Source organism: Malurus melanocephalus, unplaced genomic scaffold, assembly GCF_030028575.1.
Source record: "Malurus melanocephalus ecotype Western Australia unplaced genomic scaffold, MMel_1.1 scaffold_61, whole genome shotgun sequence".
NCBI classification, from domain to species: domain Eukaryota; kingdom Metazoa; phylum Chordata; class Aves; order Passeriformes; family Maluridae; genus Malurus; species Malurus melanocephalus.
The window spans coordinates 905138-920693 of NW_026623293.1; the positions used below are offsets into that span (position 1 = coordinate 905138).

Consider the following 15556-nt stretch of genomic DNA (forward strand, 5'->3'; position numbering starts at 1 on the left):
AAAGCCGGGAAAATGCGCACCAGCATTCAGGTGCTAACCTACTTATTTGAAAGTAATTTATTTTCCATTTTGCCCGTTTTCCCCCTTTAAAACAGAACACTGAAAGAAAGAATAAGTGCTTTAACATTTCAGTGTTGTGCTCTGGTAATTACTTTTTCACTTTTCCCCTAAGTTCCAATGTGAAAACCTCACAGGGGGGTCTTTGCTGTGGCAGGGCTACAGTTCCCAATCCCAAGCGCAAGATCTGCAATTACAAACCCATTCGGTGCCCTTCCCTATCATTAATATGCACAAAATCCTGCTGCTAATCTTATAATCTGTTTTGTTTCATCAATTGCTTGCCTAGCACCAGGCGAGAAAGARAAAGACAGAAAGAAAAATAAAGAAAGAGGAGAAGAATAAAGCCGGAAAATCACGGAAAGCTTCGGAAAATAAACGGAAAAGTCAAATAAATCGGATTTTATTTTTGATAAAGCAAAAACCGTTAAGGCTGTTAAAAGGAAGTAGGATTTTTCGCTCGAGGGGTGATGTCAGGGAAATTTAAGGAAAAATCTGAATGTATCCAGCATTTTATTTGCATATTCGATTTCTCCGCGCACGGGTCACGAAGTTCCTTAAGCAGTCAGCTGCGGAGGAGGAAGGGTGCGCGTAAACACCTCAGGAGAGTGTATTAATGTCCCTTCAATCGCGAGAGAGAGGAGGCGCCGAACGCGGGGGAGCTGCGGGTGCGGGTTCGGGGGTGCCTCCTGCTCCTCCTGCGCTGCYCTCCGCGGCCGCGCAGCTCCCGCGGGCTTGTCACGCCGTGTCATTAAGACTTCAGTAAAACAATGAAGACATTAGTTTTTGAAATCATCCTCATCCTACTCCTCCCTCCCCCCACTCCGTCTTTCTGCGCGGTATTAAGGGAATAAAACCAGCTACACCACACGCGTCCTATTGAGATTAATGAAAAAATTATGCCAAAAAAGAAAAAAAAACCAACAAAAAAAAACCAAACCCGAACCCACAACAAAAAAACAACCCCAAACAACCCTTATCTCATATATCTTATTCTCCGTGCCCCGCGCCAGGCCTCGCCGCCGCCTTGCCGTGCACCTGATGATTTATTAACGCAATCTGCGAGCAGAACGACACGCGTGCCCGGCTACCGCTCGTCCCAGCTCATCTCCTAAGTAATTGTTTCTCATTAGTTCTGATAATGTTTTAATAGTGCTGCCCATAATTTAGTCAGCCTGGAATTAATAACGGAGGGTGTCCTGAAACGCACGGGGGTGAGRGGGAGCTGCAATATAAGCAGGTAGTCTTTAATTAATCAGATTAGCCCGGAGGTCCCCGCGCTGTAAGGGATCCCCCGGCGCAGCGCCCTCGGACGGGACCCGGGTGGCGGAGGGGGAGAGAGGGGGGTCGGCCCTCGCTGCTCATCCCCGAACCCCGCCGAGGGGCTGCGGGGCTCTGCCGCCGGCCCTCGGGGCCGCCCCGGCGGACACGGGCGGAGGTGGGCGGCCTTCCCGCTCCCGTGTCCCCGCTGTCCCCGGGAAGGTCGCCCCCAGCCCCGCTCCGTCTCCGCTCCGGGCCGGGCCCCGCCGTGTCCCCGCTGTCCCCGGGAAGGTCGCCCCCAGCCCCGCTCCGTCTCCGCTCCCGGGCCGGGCCCTGCCGTGTCCCCGTCGTTCCCGAGGGAGCCGCGGAGAGGCGCTCCCGCCGCCCCCGCCCTCCCTCTCCCGCTGATTCCACGCGGGCCGGTTCGTGGGGTTCTTTCTCCCCCCGCTTTTCCTCCCCCCTTAATTAAACCAAAAATAACCCAAAATGAGTGAAATCGCTGCTCGGAGACGGAGGGGAAAACACACTAAGCGAGGAAACGGGAGGAATAAGGCACTGTGGCTCCATACATGAAATGGCCAYGGAGGCGGTGAGAAATGAAACTAAAAAACAACTGTTTTCTATTTACAATTTTAAATAAACAGAACAGCCTTCCCCGCGGTGTTTGTCTAAGTGCAGCAGCATTGCTGCTGTGTAGGTCATGAAAAGGTTGGTGCATAGTTTAAAACTTCCCATTCTGTTAATTTCTTAAAGAACAGTCGTTCATAGTCTGAGCACAAAAGCTCATGATTTAATGAGGAACAGAAACAAAATCTCTGATTGTTGGTGTTTCAAACTTCATTGGAGTCCTCTGGCAACCACAAGTTGATCCTCTGCAGCTTCAATACCCTTTAGCCCTCCATATAAGAGTACATGCTGAATAGAGGACAATGCCTGGTTGTTATGTTTATTTACCCTTACTACAAGCTGGGTTAACCTCTTCAAAACAGCTTTACTAAGCCCGTTAACCACACAGCCCACATGATCTGTAGCCGTATCCCTAATGTGATGTAAATCTGACTCGAGACCATATGCACAAGTTCTGCTGCATTGTGTCTCCAAAAACTACAAGTTTATTGCCATCCAACCCTTCCCGGGCTGGACGCTTCCAGGAGGAAACTCTCTGAATAGCAACTGCTTAAAAAAAAAGAGAAGAAAGTCAAGAGTCCTGCATTGTTGGAGCATTATTTTTAATGGCCGTTGCACATTTACAGAAGGGKGGTGTGGGGAGAATGCAAAGCTCACACAGGGTAAAGATTTTCATTGCAGTTATTTCAACGAGTGCGTAATTATTCGAGGCTCTCTCCTTTCTGACAGGAGTTCTGCATCAGAGCGGGAAGAAGCACAGATAGAAACAGAAACAATTGAATCAGTTTTCATCTGCTCTTTTATCAGAGCCCATGGCTCACGTTTTGCTTTTCTCCTTCAGTGAAGTCCTAATCCTGCATTTGTAGTAATTATTGTGATGTCACAGAGTGGGTGATGTAACTTCATTGCGGGCTAGGTGTAGTACATGGGCCATGCAGGAGTGAGCGGTGGTTTGAGTTGGGAATAGTTTTAGTAATTAGCAATTCTGGCAAGCAAACTATGACAGATCTGCAAAATGGAAATGAATTTCTGTTTAAGCCTGAAGTCTTTAATTTTGTTTCCACCCCCCCCCCCCCCCGCCCCCAAGTATTATAGTCATCTTTTAAAACAGCTACTTGGGCCCCATGGCGAGAGCTTCATTTACCAGCTCATTTTTGCTTGATGGCTGTGGCAAGCGTAACAATGTTCTGTGCCTGCTTCAGTAATGGCATGTCGATCATGCTCCCGCGGAAAGTAAACGCTCCCTGGAAAAGAGAGAATATGAACTTCCTGAGAYACCTCTGGAAATTGTAGTTGAATTGTCTTTAAAAACACACCTGTTTGCAAGAAACTTCGGCTACCACGGGAATCCTGAAGAAGTTGTAGGAGACAAACTAATGGAGATGGGGCAGGTGCGTTTAAAGAAATGCAGAGGGCAACAAGCTTTCCAAAGAGGAGGCAAAAAGAGAGAGAAACGAGAAGCCTGGTGTGCAGCTGGCCTGTTTCAGCCTCTCTAGCTGGCAGACACTGAGGGCCAAGAGCAGTGAGGCCATGTGTGCCAGCTGGGGACAGGGGCTGGCAGACACAGAACCTGGGGGCAGCTCTGTTCCACACCTTCAGCATCATCATCCTCCATCCATCCAGGGCTGTGCCACAGGGCTACTGTGGAACTGCCTGCAGACAGAGGGCAAAGCCAGAAGCTGCCTTTGTCAGGAAACAGCAATGGCTGTTTGTGGGGGTCGAGGGAAGTTTTCTTGACTTGGGGATTTGCTGAGGTTGTGCTGCTGCTGCACCTCTCCCTTAGGCCTCCACTGCTAAAGACAGGCTGGGCCTGTGCTGAGAGCCAGGGACTGGGATGAAAGCTGAAAAAAACAARTGGGTGATGCAACAATATTGCCCAAATCTCCTCTGGAGCCAAAGTAAAGCCCACCTGAGCACTACATATAGGGAATTTCCCCAAATGGACGCAGCACTACTCTGTGTGCCTCAAAGGCAGCAATCTGAGAGTCAGGATAGGTTTCAAAAGTCATTTTGTATTCCTAAGGAATTTTTATTGATAATGGTGACAAGTTTAAAACAATTAACTATGAATCACATTTAAATCTTAAACAAAAGATACATGCTTTAAATAGGGTCAAACCTGACTTGTTCCTTCAGATACTTTAATCCACATGTGTTGCTGAGGTAGGATTTGGAAGGATTTGCTGAGGATGTGTTGCTTGGTAGGATTTGGTAGGAACTGCATTAAGACACGTTAAAGTTCCATAGACAAAAAAAAAAAATCCTATTTGCAATTCTAACACGTTATAAAAACCACAAGCAACAAACCCAAAAATCCAAGTACAAAGGTGCAATCCCTTCCCTGAAGAATTCAGAACKGAGGGCCTGGCCCCAGCATTGTGTAGGGTGTCCCTGTTAAGCCCTGCACACCCTTTGAATGTCCTGCTGCAATCAATATGGGATCACAGGCTGGCCATGGGTGTGACAGTGAGTGAGGCTGACCAAGAGCAGGGTAAGGATGACAGCAGCACGTGTGTCTGTGCATGAGCAGTGAGAGAAACACAGAGGAGAACAAAATGTTTTCTGGTTTTCATTTGAGGCTTGGCAACCATCAAATAGATGATTCCAGTAAGTTAAGTGAAAGTATAACCCATTTACAAAAGTGTTTAGAAAATGTGTTGCTCCAGTGGCATATYTAGCTAAGCTGAAATATTAATTAAATACTAAATCATGTTCTGGAATAATTAAGACAAAATACAAATCAATATTCTTGCATGTTGTAAGAGCAGGCTGTATTAAAGCCATTGAAAACACAATAGTAAAAACTACTACTTGATTCAAAATAGACTTTACTACTATAGTTTGCAGTATTTCAGGTAGGTTTGGAGAATAACGGGACTGACAAATACTCAATGGTTGGTGCTTCAAATTGAATTTTTTGGTTTATAGAACAAACAATCAATCATATCTTATCCCAACAATACCAACATAAATATTATTATTATTATTATTATTATTATTATTATTATTATCATTATCATTACCATTACCATTATCATTATCATTATCATTATCATTATTAATATACCACTTTTAATTATAGCAATGTATCAGTAATTTTCAGTTATACTTTTAAAACTTCAAAGAAAATGCTGTCTCAAACTATTCAATTTACTAACTGTTGTCAAAAAAATTGGGAACTAAACAAACATTTTATGACATAGGACTTACTCAGAATAATTCAGGTCTGTGCAGTTATCTCAAACTGCAAAGTACATTTTTTTAAACCTGTAAGAAAACCATATTTTACTTGTCCTTTTTTTTTTCTATAGGCAGTAATGCCTATTCAGTAACAGCTAATTCAGTAGTAAAGAGTAAAGCTAATTCAGGAACAGCTATTGCTTACAAAAGAAGTTTTCATAAGGGATGAAAGTCATAAGTAGAAATATGCTGAGGTCTCAAATCATCCTTCCTAGCTCTGTGAAAGGGAGACTTAGGAGCACAGTTATCCTAAGTATCTGCAATGGTTCACAGAGAGAGWTGGGTACCTGGCAATGTCAATTCTGATCTCTGCTGGTCCAAATCATGGCTGGGAGGGTCTTATCCCTTCCACTGACTGGATACAGAATGATCTAAAGTCAGATATCCTGCAGGTACCAAAGTTGTACCATGATGAATGTGGGTCAGAATGCCTTGTTTATAAAGCAAGAGTTMATTAAACATACTTGTCTTCTCTTCATTCAAATGACATGTTTAGAAAGGAAAACAGGATAACAGTGTGTATGTAGACACACAAACACCAAACCACGTGAGAACTGCTGTATGTTTCCTGCTTATCAGTGTGCAGCTGTACTCTGCGTTGCTAGGAATTTGAATTCTTGAAGGAAAAAAATGCCTTTTTTTTTTTCCTAACAGCAAAGGGTAACATGAAGTTGGCTTCTCTGCCTGTTCACTCTGAGGCTTATTTTCCCCCTGCTAATTTGCAGTGTTGAGCTAAAGTCCAGAAAAAGAAACCGATTTTAATGCCATTGAATATACTCTATTCACTGACTCTCTTTCCACCCACAGGTTTCAACAGATAGGAAATACCAGTAATTACAGCTTTGTCCCCATGCTCTCTTTTCCAATTCTGCTAGATGAAATTTGCCTCTAGCATTCTTTTGATTTTCTCTCACAWGAATATAAAGAAAACAAGACTTTCTATAAACACCATTTGCTTTGATAGCATTAATCTGGGGATTAATTTAGTCATAGATCTAAATTTTCTTTTTGGCTAATTTTCTCAACAATCTCACACTTCCAGCSTGTACTTAGATTTCCAGTAGTTCAACTATGGGACCAAGGCTCTGCTCTTAAGGAAGCTTGCAGTATGAATGGGAACAACGGCAGGTGGGCAATGCAAGGCTGGAATTTGCATCCATTGCGTTCAGTGGCTGTGGTTCTTGCTCACCATGTAACCGTATAAATCATTCAGAGGGAGCTTTTTCAGAAACCTGTGAAGGGAYTCTGCCATCAGGCTAATCAAATGTGTCAGACCTGCCTTGGGAAGAGACAGGTCCTCCAGGTAAAGGCTGGTGGAGAAGCTGGGAGAAGGAGTGTCCAGGAGGCAGAGSCGCAGATGATGGGCACAGCCATCAGTGGAGGACAGTGTGGCACTCACCAGACAGCAGTGTGGAAATGCAACCCTCCTGAGGAATGGGCAGCCCTGTGGGCCAAAGACTCTGCCACCCTTTGTGCAGCCACACTGTGAATGCTCTGTGAGAAGCAGGGTGACTTTGGCACTCAGCATCCTGCAGTGCATGGGAGCTGTAAGGGCACTTTGGATGGTCCACACTGTACAGCTGTGAAGGCAGCACAACACAGCAGAGGGGTTTGTAAATACAAAATGTCTGTGCTTCTCAGCCTGATCTCTCCATGGCTCTGCCAGGGCAGACTATCAAGGAAGAATCAAGGAAGAAAGTGAATGGGYAGTGTTCCCTGTTTGGGTCATCATGCACACTAGCTAAAAGTCCTTCCCAAATGACTGACAAGCAAGGAAAGACTTAAGGTCTTTACTTCTGGCATTCAGTATTATTCACAATGACATTTAAAGCTCTCTTAGGACAGTAGCAATATTTTAAAAATGTAATAGCAATTTATGTAAGATGCAGACTGAGCTGAGTGAGGTCCTAACAGCTCTACTTTGAATTTCAGTGTATCCTAAAGGGCTGTGAGGATGGATTAAAGATTTATCAAATACAGAAAAAAGCTGCAAGTCAACTAAAATTATAGAAAGCTGATAGTTTGGGTTTGTTTTTGGTTTTTTTTTTTTCAGAAGGTAATGGCAAAAAAATGATAGTCTGGGAAAAAAGGGAATTGAGAATGGTCAGCTCCAAGTGATGCAAGGATCCAGCCYACAGACAAAGAGAAGCCATAAGGCAGAGTTGACAGAGAACAGGCATTTTCACAGGTCAGGACATGAACATGCAGGCTCGTGATAAAGGAGGGCAAATCAGTGCAGTAATAATAACAAATGCAACAAGTTTCCAGGCAGTTGTGGAGAGACTGAAGAGATGCAGAGCCACACTTTGTAACACATCAGTTTGGCAGACTTTTTGCATCTATCTTATGAATTTCTTTTTAGATAAATACAGCCACTCCAGCACGGTTCAGATCTAGCAAAGTTCAATGTGTAATTGAGGGCTCTTCTTTGAAAACTTAGAATACAAGCCCTGGATCTTGAACATGCCTCTTGTTATATCTATATGTCATCCCTTAAGATGTCCTTTACCTGTAAGAAATTACATGCATCCAGTCACAGAAAGAGTCTCAGCATTGGTCTGTCATTTGCCTTGGCCAAATATTAATTCAGTGTTTCCTGGAACATGAAGATCTCCTCTTTTTGTGTGTGTCTCTCCTGTATTCAGGAAYATTTACTTTGTGAAACTTTTGGGAGTAGTTAAGAGCTTGGTAAATCTATAAGACCATTTCATAATCAGAGTATGCTGGTTTTTAGTGGCAAGAAGCATTTTACCTTTCTAGAAGTTAAATACCCAGGATTCAGGGTCCATGATTTCTGTTTTGTCTGGGGATCGATATTTTCTGGTAGAACCAGGAGAGGGGTGGAAATGATACAATTTTCTTTTTAGTATTTTTCATGGATATAATGGAATTTTGTTACATATGGAATTGTGTTGACTTTGACTACACCAGGGGACGGACAGGAAGACAACTGAGGTACCCTTCATGTTTTTCCATAAGATCAGGGAATGGTACCAAAACCTTTTTATATGACACACAATGTTACATGGGATTTTACTCTCACCATATTTTATTCCTTTATGTACCACTGAATTAAGAGGAGAAAKAAGCAGGATAAAACTATCATGATACAGAACATTTAAGGCACCTCATAGTAATGTGACACAATTATCTCTGAGTTGTATATTAAAATACTTGTGTTAATTAAAGTTGAACATTAATTGTTCTGGGCCATGTGGGACAGTGATCAGATGAGCTAGTCCCCTTTGGTTGAAAATACAGAAGAATTGGATGTACTCCTGCATGTGGGAATGCTCACGGCTTTTTCCTCAGCATTTGCTCCATCTGTGGTTACCTGTRCCTCTAACCACATCCATCCCAATGACTGCAATGAGCTCACTGAGAGAGTTACTGCAGGCCCTCAGTTCTTAGACCACTGTAATCTATTAATCACCTGTGTTGGTACTGAATATGAAGGGTGTTTTCCTAAGACATAGCAAGCATGTAAATTTTGAAGTACCAAATAAAGTCCTGTAAAATYCCAAATGTCAACTGTCTGTTGGCAGATGGAACTCCAAGTATAAGAATGGTTTTGAGAACTCTGTGCTCTGTTTTTGGAACCACTGCTGTGGTCCACTCAATCATTGTCCAGCCTTTCCTAAAAATCTTTAATTTGATGCCATAATCTCATCATACATATAGCCAACTCCCATGTGATAGCTGCCAGGATTTTCTCAAAGATACTTATACAGATTACATACAGTGGCCTGTCTACAGTAGAAAGAAAACTCCCCAATTGTCAGTTGAAAGAATATAGCCAATAGTGCTAAATTAATTTGGTGTGTCCACATATGGGCCATCCTAGGCCACTGTGTAGAGACAGCCAACTTTTTGAAAAGCAGCTTCCTCTGGGAATCTTGTCAGGCTACTTAGATGGCAGGGTTGAAGTTTCTAGGCCATCCTAGAGGCTTTGGTGTGGGGCACGCTCTGGGTAGTTAGGCCAGTGAAAGAAAAGGGAAAGCAAGACAAGATAATGTTCCAGGAAACTGCAATATGGACAAGACATCAACTGCTGCTGAAGTTTGAATTAAGTACTGGTCAAAAACAGGGGTTATCTAATACTTGTGGAATTGACAAAACCCCCTCTTCCACTACTTAGGGGACTATTGATTGTATGACAGTCTCACAAGTCTCACAAGGGGAGGTCCTCTTCTGTCACATGGTTAGAAATTGATAAAGATTTGTTTTTTTTCCAATTGCTTTTCTCAACAATTTTGCTAGCAATGCTTCCTTTTCCAGACCAACTAGTTGCAGAATGTGTGGCAGTCTGGTAATCTCCTTGTCCTACTTGGCTGTCTTCTGAGGGGATGTGCATCCAGGATATGGGGAAATGGGCATAAGGGGACCAACGAGCCAGGCACCCTTTTCTCCTCCACCCCTTTCATCATTAGGAGATGTCRTGAGTAAAACAGAGCTCCCACACTGCTCTGGTAACACGGGCCAGAGGCTGTGTGTGAATACAGTCATTGTGTGGATAAGTAATTATGTAAGTCCCCTTSCAGCCCCTGTGACCTGTGTCAGCACTCGCGGGCAGATGCCAGGCTGAATGGAAATGAGCAGAAGGGGTGATGCCAGCTGGCCAGGGCAAACCTTGTGCCCCTCTTAACCCATACAGACAGGCATCCCTGAGTCCACAGACACAAGAGATCTTTGATCCATAGTTATCTGAGAAACGCTAATTCTTTTCATGGTAATTCAGCACCTTGCCCACCTCTGAAACCCAAAGGTCTAGTTATGACTTTTTGGAAACACCAAAAACACAAAGAATAAAGGCACTAAAATCTGTAACCCCTAATCCTACACAATATTAGCTGTTAAAAAGAAATAAGAGTTTTGAGTTCTGCAAGCAGCGCAGATTTGGTCTTCTGAGGAGGGAAGGGAGCAGGTGGATGGCAGAGGCTCCCCCTAAAAAGCATGGCATTCAGGAAGATAATTCCCCTGGGATTAATGGAAACACACATTGTTTAACTGACTCCCTGCAGAGGAAATTTGGAAGTCTTTGCTTTGGGGCTTAAAAGGAATGCTTGGATTTGCTTACAGGTAATGAACAAAAGAGAAGAGGAGCCTGGTCACAGCAAATGGCGTTGGGTCTGTGCCTGGGGGAGGAGTGATTATCCTGAGTACAAAGAAATGATTTCTCTTGAAACAGAAGGTTGAGACCATATTTTTGGGGAAGTCAAGAGCTAACAGCTGTGATGGTGCTGAATGCAGGTTTAATTAATTTTTTTCTTCTGCAAGTTGTAGCCAAAGAGCCGTCATAAAGAGCTGGGTCATGATTCTACCTTCCCACAATGAACTTCCAAAGGTTAGTGAGCTGCTAGGAGGTGCTCAGGGATATCTGGGTCAACTGAGAATGTTTTCCAGACWGTGACAAGATAATGCCTCTCTTTCCTCTCTGCTCAGACCTGTCCTACCTCCAGAGCAGGTTCACACATGACTCTGGCTTTCTTTAAGTGTCTTTGCAGTGGGAAAGAAGCACCCAAATCACCAGTGCAGTCATATATGACAAACTTAAAGACTTCACAGGCAGTGAACTCTATGGACAAAGTTTTTTGGGCTGCATATTTCCATATCCTCTCCTTTGGACCCTCTCACATTCACCCCTTTTCTGTAACAACATTACGGGTGGAAAGACACTTGYACACAAAATCTTTGGGGAAAATAAATGACCCCAGGAAAGGTTTGTCAAAGGTATCTTTTTGGCAAGGGGAGCTGCTCAGTGGGTCTCTGTGACCTGTTGAAGCGTGGATGGGGAGACAATTCTGCAAAGTATCATCACCATTAAGTTTCTGCAGCCATTTTGTTGATATGAGCAAAACATCAGAATTCACTGCCTTTTGTTTCCTTTTGCCATTGTAATCTTCCACTGGAGCAGAAGTAGTCAGTGAGTTCAGAGCAGAAATCAGTTTGTAATGCCAGAAGCAGGCCTGTTTGTTTGAGATAGGCTACTACCTCTAGGAGCAGATGGAAGGACACAAAAGGTCGAGAAAGAAAGAGCAACAACCACATGAAATAGGGATTGATTTTTGCCTCAAATAACTCCCGAGCAGCAGTGCAAGAACTCTGACAGAAGAAACCCTTTCTAAAGCTCAACAGGTAGAAAGGACTTTGTGATCCTTCAAGTCCACAGWGGGGCAGGGAAGATGAAGAACAAGGACCTACAAGGTCCTTCATTTCTTCTCCACCTGGCATTACTGTTTCCAGCRCACATATAAGGGTTTTGCCCTACTGTGTTAGTCAGACAAGCTGTTTTTCCCTATTACAGTCCCCCAATCTGCCTGAACCACCAGGGATAGCCCTTTCAGCTGGGATGTGCCTGGGGATCCTGCTTGGTCCAGCTCCAGGAACTCTTCAGGCCACCAAAGCCTCTCTCTCTCCCTGAGCAAACAATCAATTCAAGATCCCTGAATGAAAGGCAGATATGAGGGAGTTTTTATTGTTGACTTGGAATTTTCTTTAGTTACCTTCTCATTGTGATTGTTGTCTTCCTGCAYGCTCCCCTAGAGCAGGAGGAAATAAAATTAAAGAAGCAGAGGAAAGCTCTRGAAATCAGGAATATTCTCCACTGGTTTTCATTCTGTCTTATACAGTATTGGGAGCGGAAGAATCCTAGAGAGCACACTTGCTACTGCCAAGCAAATCTTTATTTTATAGCACAAAAGCAGCTTCCTGGACAAACAGCCTATCCAATCAAGCATTTYTTTCTCCCTAGTGAGCATAATGGAAAAATGAATAGCATATATGGAAAAATGAAAAGCAACTGATACTAAGACTTTAGGATCCTCAGATGCCCTTAATTTAGTAATTTAGAATTAACTTGAGGTTTATAGTCATGGAAGCAATTTGTCAAATATAAACTAGAAAATTCAATCTGAAATTAAATTATTACAGAGCACACAGATGGTATTTGATACTGAAGGGTAAGGTAGCTGTAAAACACAGAATTGAGAAAAATAATAATAGTGAGGCTCATTCTGCCAACAACAATGGAATTGCCCAAAATTTTGTATTCTGTGTTTTTTCTAATTTCAGATTCAGGATTGAACAGCCATTTTTTACTATGATTCTCTGTTTCAGCTGACAGAGCTTCTGCAGAGAGCCACTCTGGGTCCCTGAAAAAGCTGGCTAGCACAGWGAGGAGTGAAAAGGCAGCAAGGCTGCTGCTACTTAAATTAACTGAAACAATATTTTGGCTGTACAGGCTTCTGAATTCCCTCAGTAAGGCTTAAAAAGAGCCATCTGGTCAGAACATTACCTCTCTAGYTAGATCCTACTTTGGAAATTGAAAYGAGGCCCATGAGCGCTCGTTAATGCTTTTTAAAGAGGGATTTTGGAGGTGGGYAGTTGCCCTGGTGGGTTGCTTGGTGCAGAACAGGTTTTGGCACRAGGGTGGGCAGGTGTCTGCAGCACTGAGTGTCTTCCCACTCCATGCCCATAGCAAAGCATCCCCTGCAATGGGAATGTGTCCACACAGCATGGCCCTTCCAAAAGCAACTCACTTTGCTTTTACCACCTTGAACCGACAAGGATAGTCGTGCCTTGTTGAGGAGGAGCCCAAAAAGGTGCCATCCTGTGCCCTCTGCAGKGCCTGTGTCCCCTGGGACAGGAGTAGCTGCCTCTTCCAGGGGCTCTCTCCAGGTGGAAAGGCTACGGAGGCACACAGATCCATCCTGCTCCCGGCTCATGGTGAAACCTCTCCCTGCGGGAAATATCGGCGTGCCATCCGAGTCCCTCTCCCTCTGCGTTTTGGACACATGTCTTTAATAAGTGGAGGAAAACAGATTAAGAGCCACTGAATGCCTGCCGGGGAGTGGAAAGGGGGGAAGCTGGCAAGAAAATGTTTTTGTATGAGTTTCTGCCCTGCTTAGAAGCTTTTGCAGCCCTGTGTGGTAAAATCTGTCTCCTTCTCTYCCCACCTGGCGTAACTCCCTCAGGACTGATTGCACCAACCTAGGAACCAGTACAGCACAAGAATTAGCTAATATAGCCCCTTCTGCTCTATTGTAAAAGGTTCAAAATTTGCCCCCAGATGGATCTTTCTAAGAGAAAAGCCTTCAACTGTGACACAAAACACATTTATRAAGCATTTTTCAAATACTAAAATTGTATAGAGAAAATTGGAGTACTAATACAATCTCTCTTGATCACAATTTTGACACCAAAATTTCACTCAGCCACTTTAGAAAAAGATAACATAACAGTGGCTCATGCTTAAATCCCACCAGCACTCTTCATGTTTGCATAGACATGCACCTGAGCCTTGACTTCTTAAGGATGGTGCTCCTTAAAGGTGGGAATTTATCAYAAATTCCTGAATGCCCCACTGCAGTGAAAGGAATGCACATTGCCTAGTTAACATAAAGCACAGTAAATGCCCCGTCTCTTGGAGGGAGGKCTGACGGTGCTGCAGCCCAGCATGAACAGAGGTACCCTGTGCTGCTGCTGTCACCCCGGGATGGGATCCAGCTTGGCTGGTGGCACCTCAAAACACGGCAGTGTGTCCTGGGAGAGGGGACTTGGGGRCTGGGCTGCTCCCTCACTCGCAGCTCTGCAGGAAGCCCCGAGATACAATTCCCTATAAAGTGCCAAAAATCCCTGTGGGCTGATGGGGTCTCACAAAGCCCCATGCCAGAGGGATGCTCCCGTGCATCCCTTCCAAGAGGCACCCCTGGGACATGGTCCTGCTCTCCTAGCAGCCACGGGCTGCATTGAGATGGGATGGATCCCACGTGGCTGGGTAGCACTCCTGGGGTCCGCGGCACAGGCAGGAGAGGGAGGGAAGCTGGGACAGACCTCCCTGTGAGGCGGAGGGAGCTGGAGCTGGCCCAAGCACGAGGGCGCATCGTCTCTAAGATACAGTGGCTTGGGGTAGCTTTTCCTAAACAAAGAGCATTATAAGGGAGCCACTGCTGGAAATTTCCATTCCTTTGTTGGGTTGATGCTGTGTAAATAAATGCATTCCTAAGATTTTTCATAATCCTGGAWAGGTCCGTAAATGAAACTGTACAGTTTGCCAAATCACTGGAGTTCATATATTATTCCTCWGCTGCTGGGAACATGATATACAAAGGCAGAGAATATAATGCAAGAAACATATGTTAAAGGTCTTCTTAGAAGCTCTCTGTGCATTTGTATGTGGCACGTACAAATAATTCTTTTGATTTGCTCTATGGGATTTAAATATTCAACCCATATTAYAGCTTTGGTTTGTGATATACTTACCTTAACTCTAAAAAATCCTTACATGACAAGTGACGTTGGCAGCACCATTCAACTATTCTCTAATTTAATATGGGGGTGCTTTGAAAGCATTTATAAAATAGTATGTGAGATAAATGTGTAATCAATCTTTTACTTTATGCTTCTGCTTTTCTTTTGATTTTAATTTAATTTAAATGTAAGACAATTTGGGAAGATTCATTTTCAATAATGATATTGTGCCTGTTGTATTTACAAGTTGAACGGCTTAAAAATGCATTTTCAATGTTTTAAATTTTTGTCATATATAACACTAACTACATAGAGGAAGAGATCCAGTCCTGTATCAGTGTATCGGTAATACAAACTTAGGGGTTACTTAAATGGTAAAGACTCTTATATCCTCATTGCTAGAAATCAGATATTTTTCTTAAAATAGGCTAGTAACTTCTCTCACTAATTCTACCCACTTAGACACAGTTAATTTGTATTTATCATATATATATAATACTTGCCTGTTTAATGTAATACAAATGCTTTAGAAATTTCTAACAGAAACTGTCCTTTAGACTACTGGAATGATGTYTATCACTCATCTTTTTCATTTTTGAGCACACGGACATTTATCTGATATTTAGACTTTCCAATAGCTGTGCCTGCTTTCTTTAGGATGAATATTTTAATTTTGAAAATCATAATCCCTAGTAACGCAGTTCTACTGGAAAAATATTGAAATTACCTMGAAATTACACTTTTATTTTTAAACACTTTTCAGTTTTAGATCTCAAAGTTCTAGACAAAAGAGAGCACTTAATAAGTATTGAATAAAATAGAAAACATACTTTTTCAACATTTGTATCTAATTGTGCAAAATACAGTGTTACCATTTATTTCCCAGACATGCTATTTTTCAGTTGGGTTAGAAATGTAAAAAACAGCCCCATAAACAAAACAACCTAGAAATTAAACCAAAGCAACCCCTCAAACAGGACTATGTCTATAAGGTAAGCCCAAATACTTCTGGCTAGCAGGTTAGCTCTCTAATTTATTTCTGTTTGGACACTGCCACAGTATCTCTAATTCCGTAGTGCTCATCTGAGATCCTAATTTTTCCTGACCTCAGTACTCACATTTG

The 15556-nt window shown here is 43.2% G+C and overlaps 1 protein-coding gene across 2 annotated transcripts in view; it reads right to left on the reverse strand.

The window, feature by feature from the left end:
- Positions 1-2529: 2529 nt before the first annotated feature.
- Positions 2530-15556, reverse strand: part of CLYBL (citramalyl-CoA lyase) — a 167071-nt gene continuing 154044 nt past the window's right edge. The window contains exons 8-9 of one of the 2 annotated variants that reach the window (XM_057366180.1): positions 3089-3188; positions 2530-2678 (exon numbers count right to left, since the gene is read on the reverse strand). In XM_057366180.1, the coding sequence (XP_057222163.1) occupies positions 3093-3188 (96 nt within the window). In that variant the 3' untranslated portion in view covers positions 2530-2678; positions 3089-3092. Of the gene's footprint in view, positions 2953-3088; positions 3189-15556 lie in introns of both variants that reach the window. The other variant, XM_057366179.1, reaches the window with a different exon arrangement.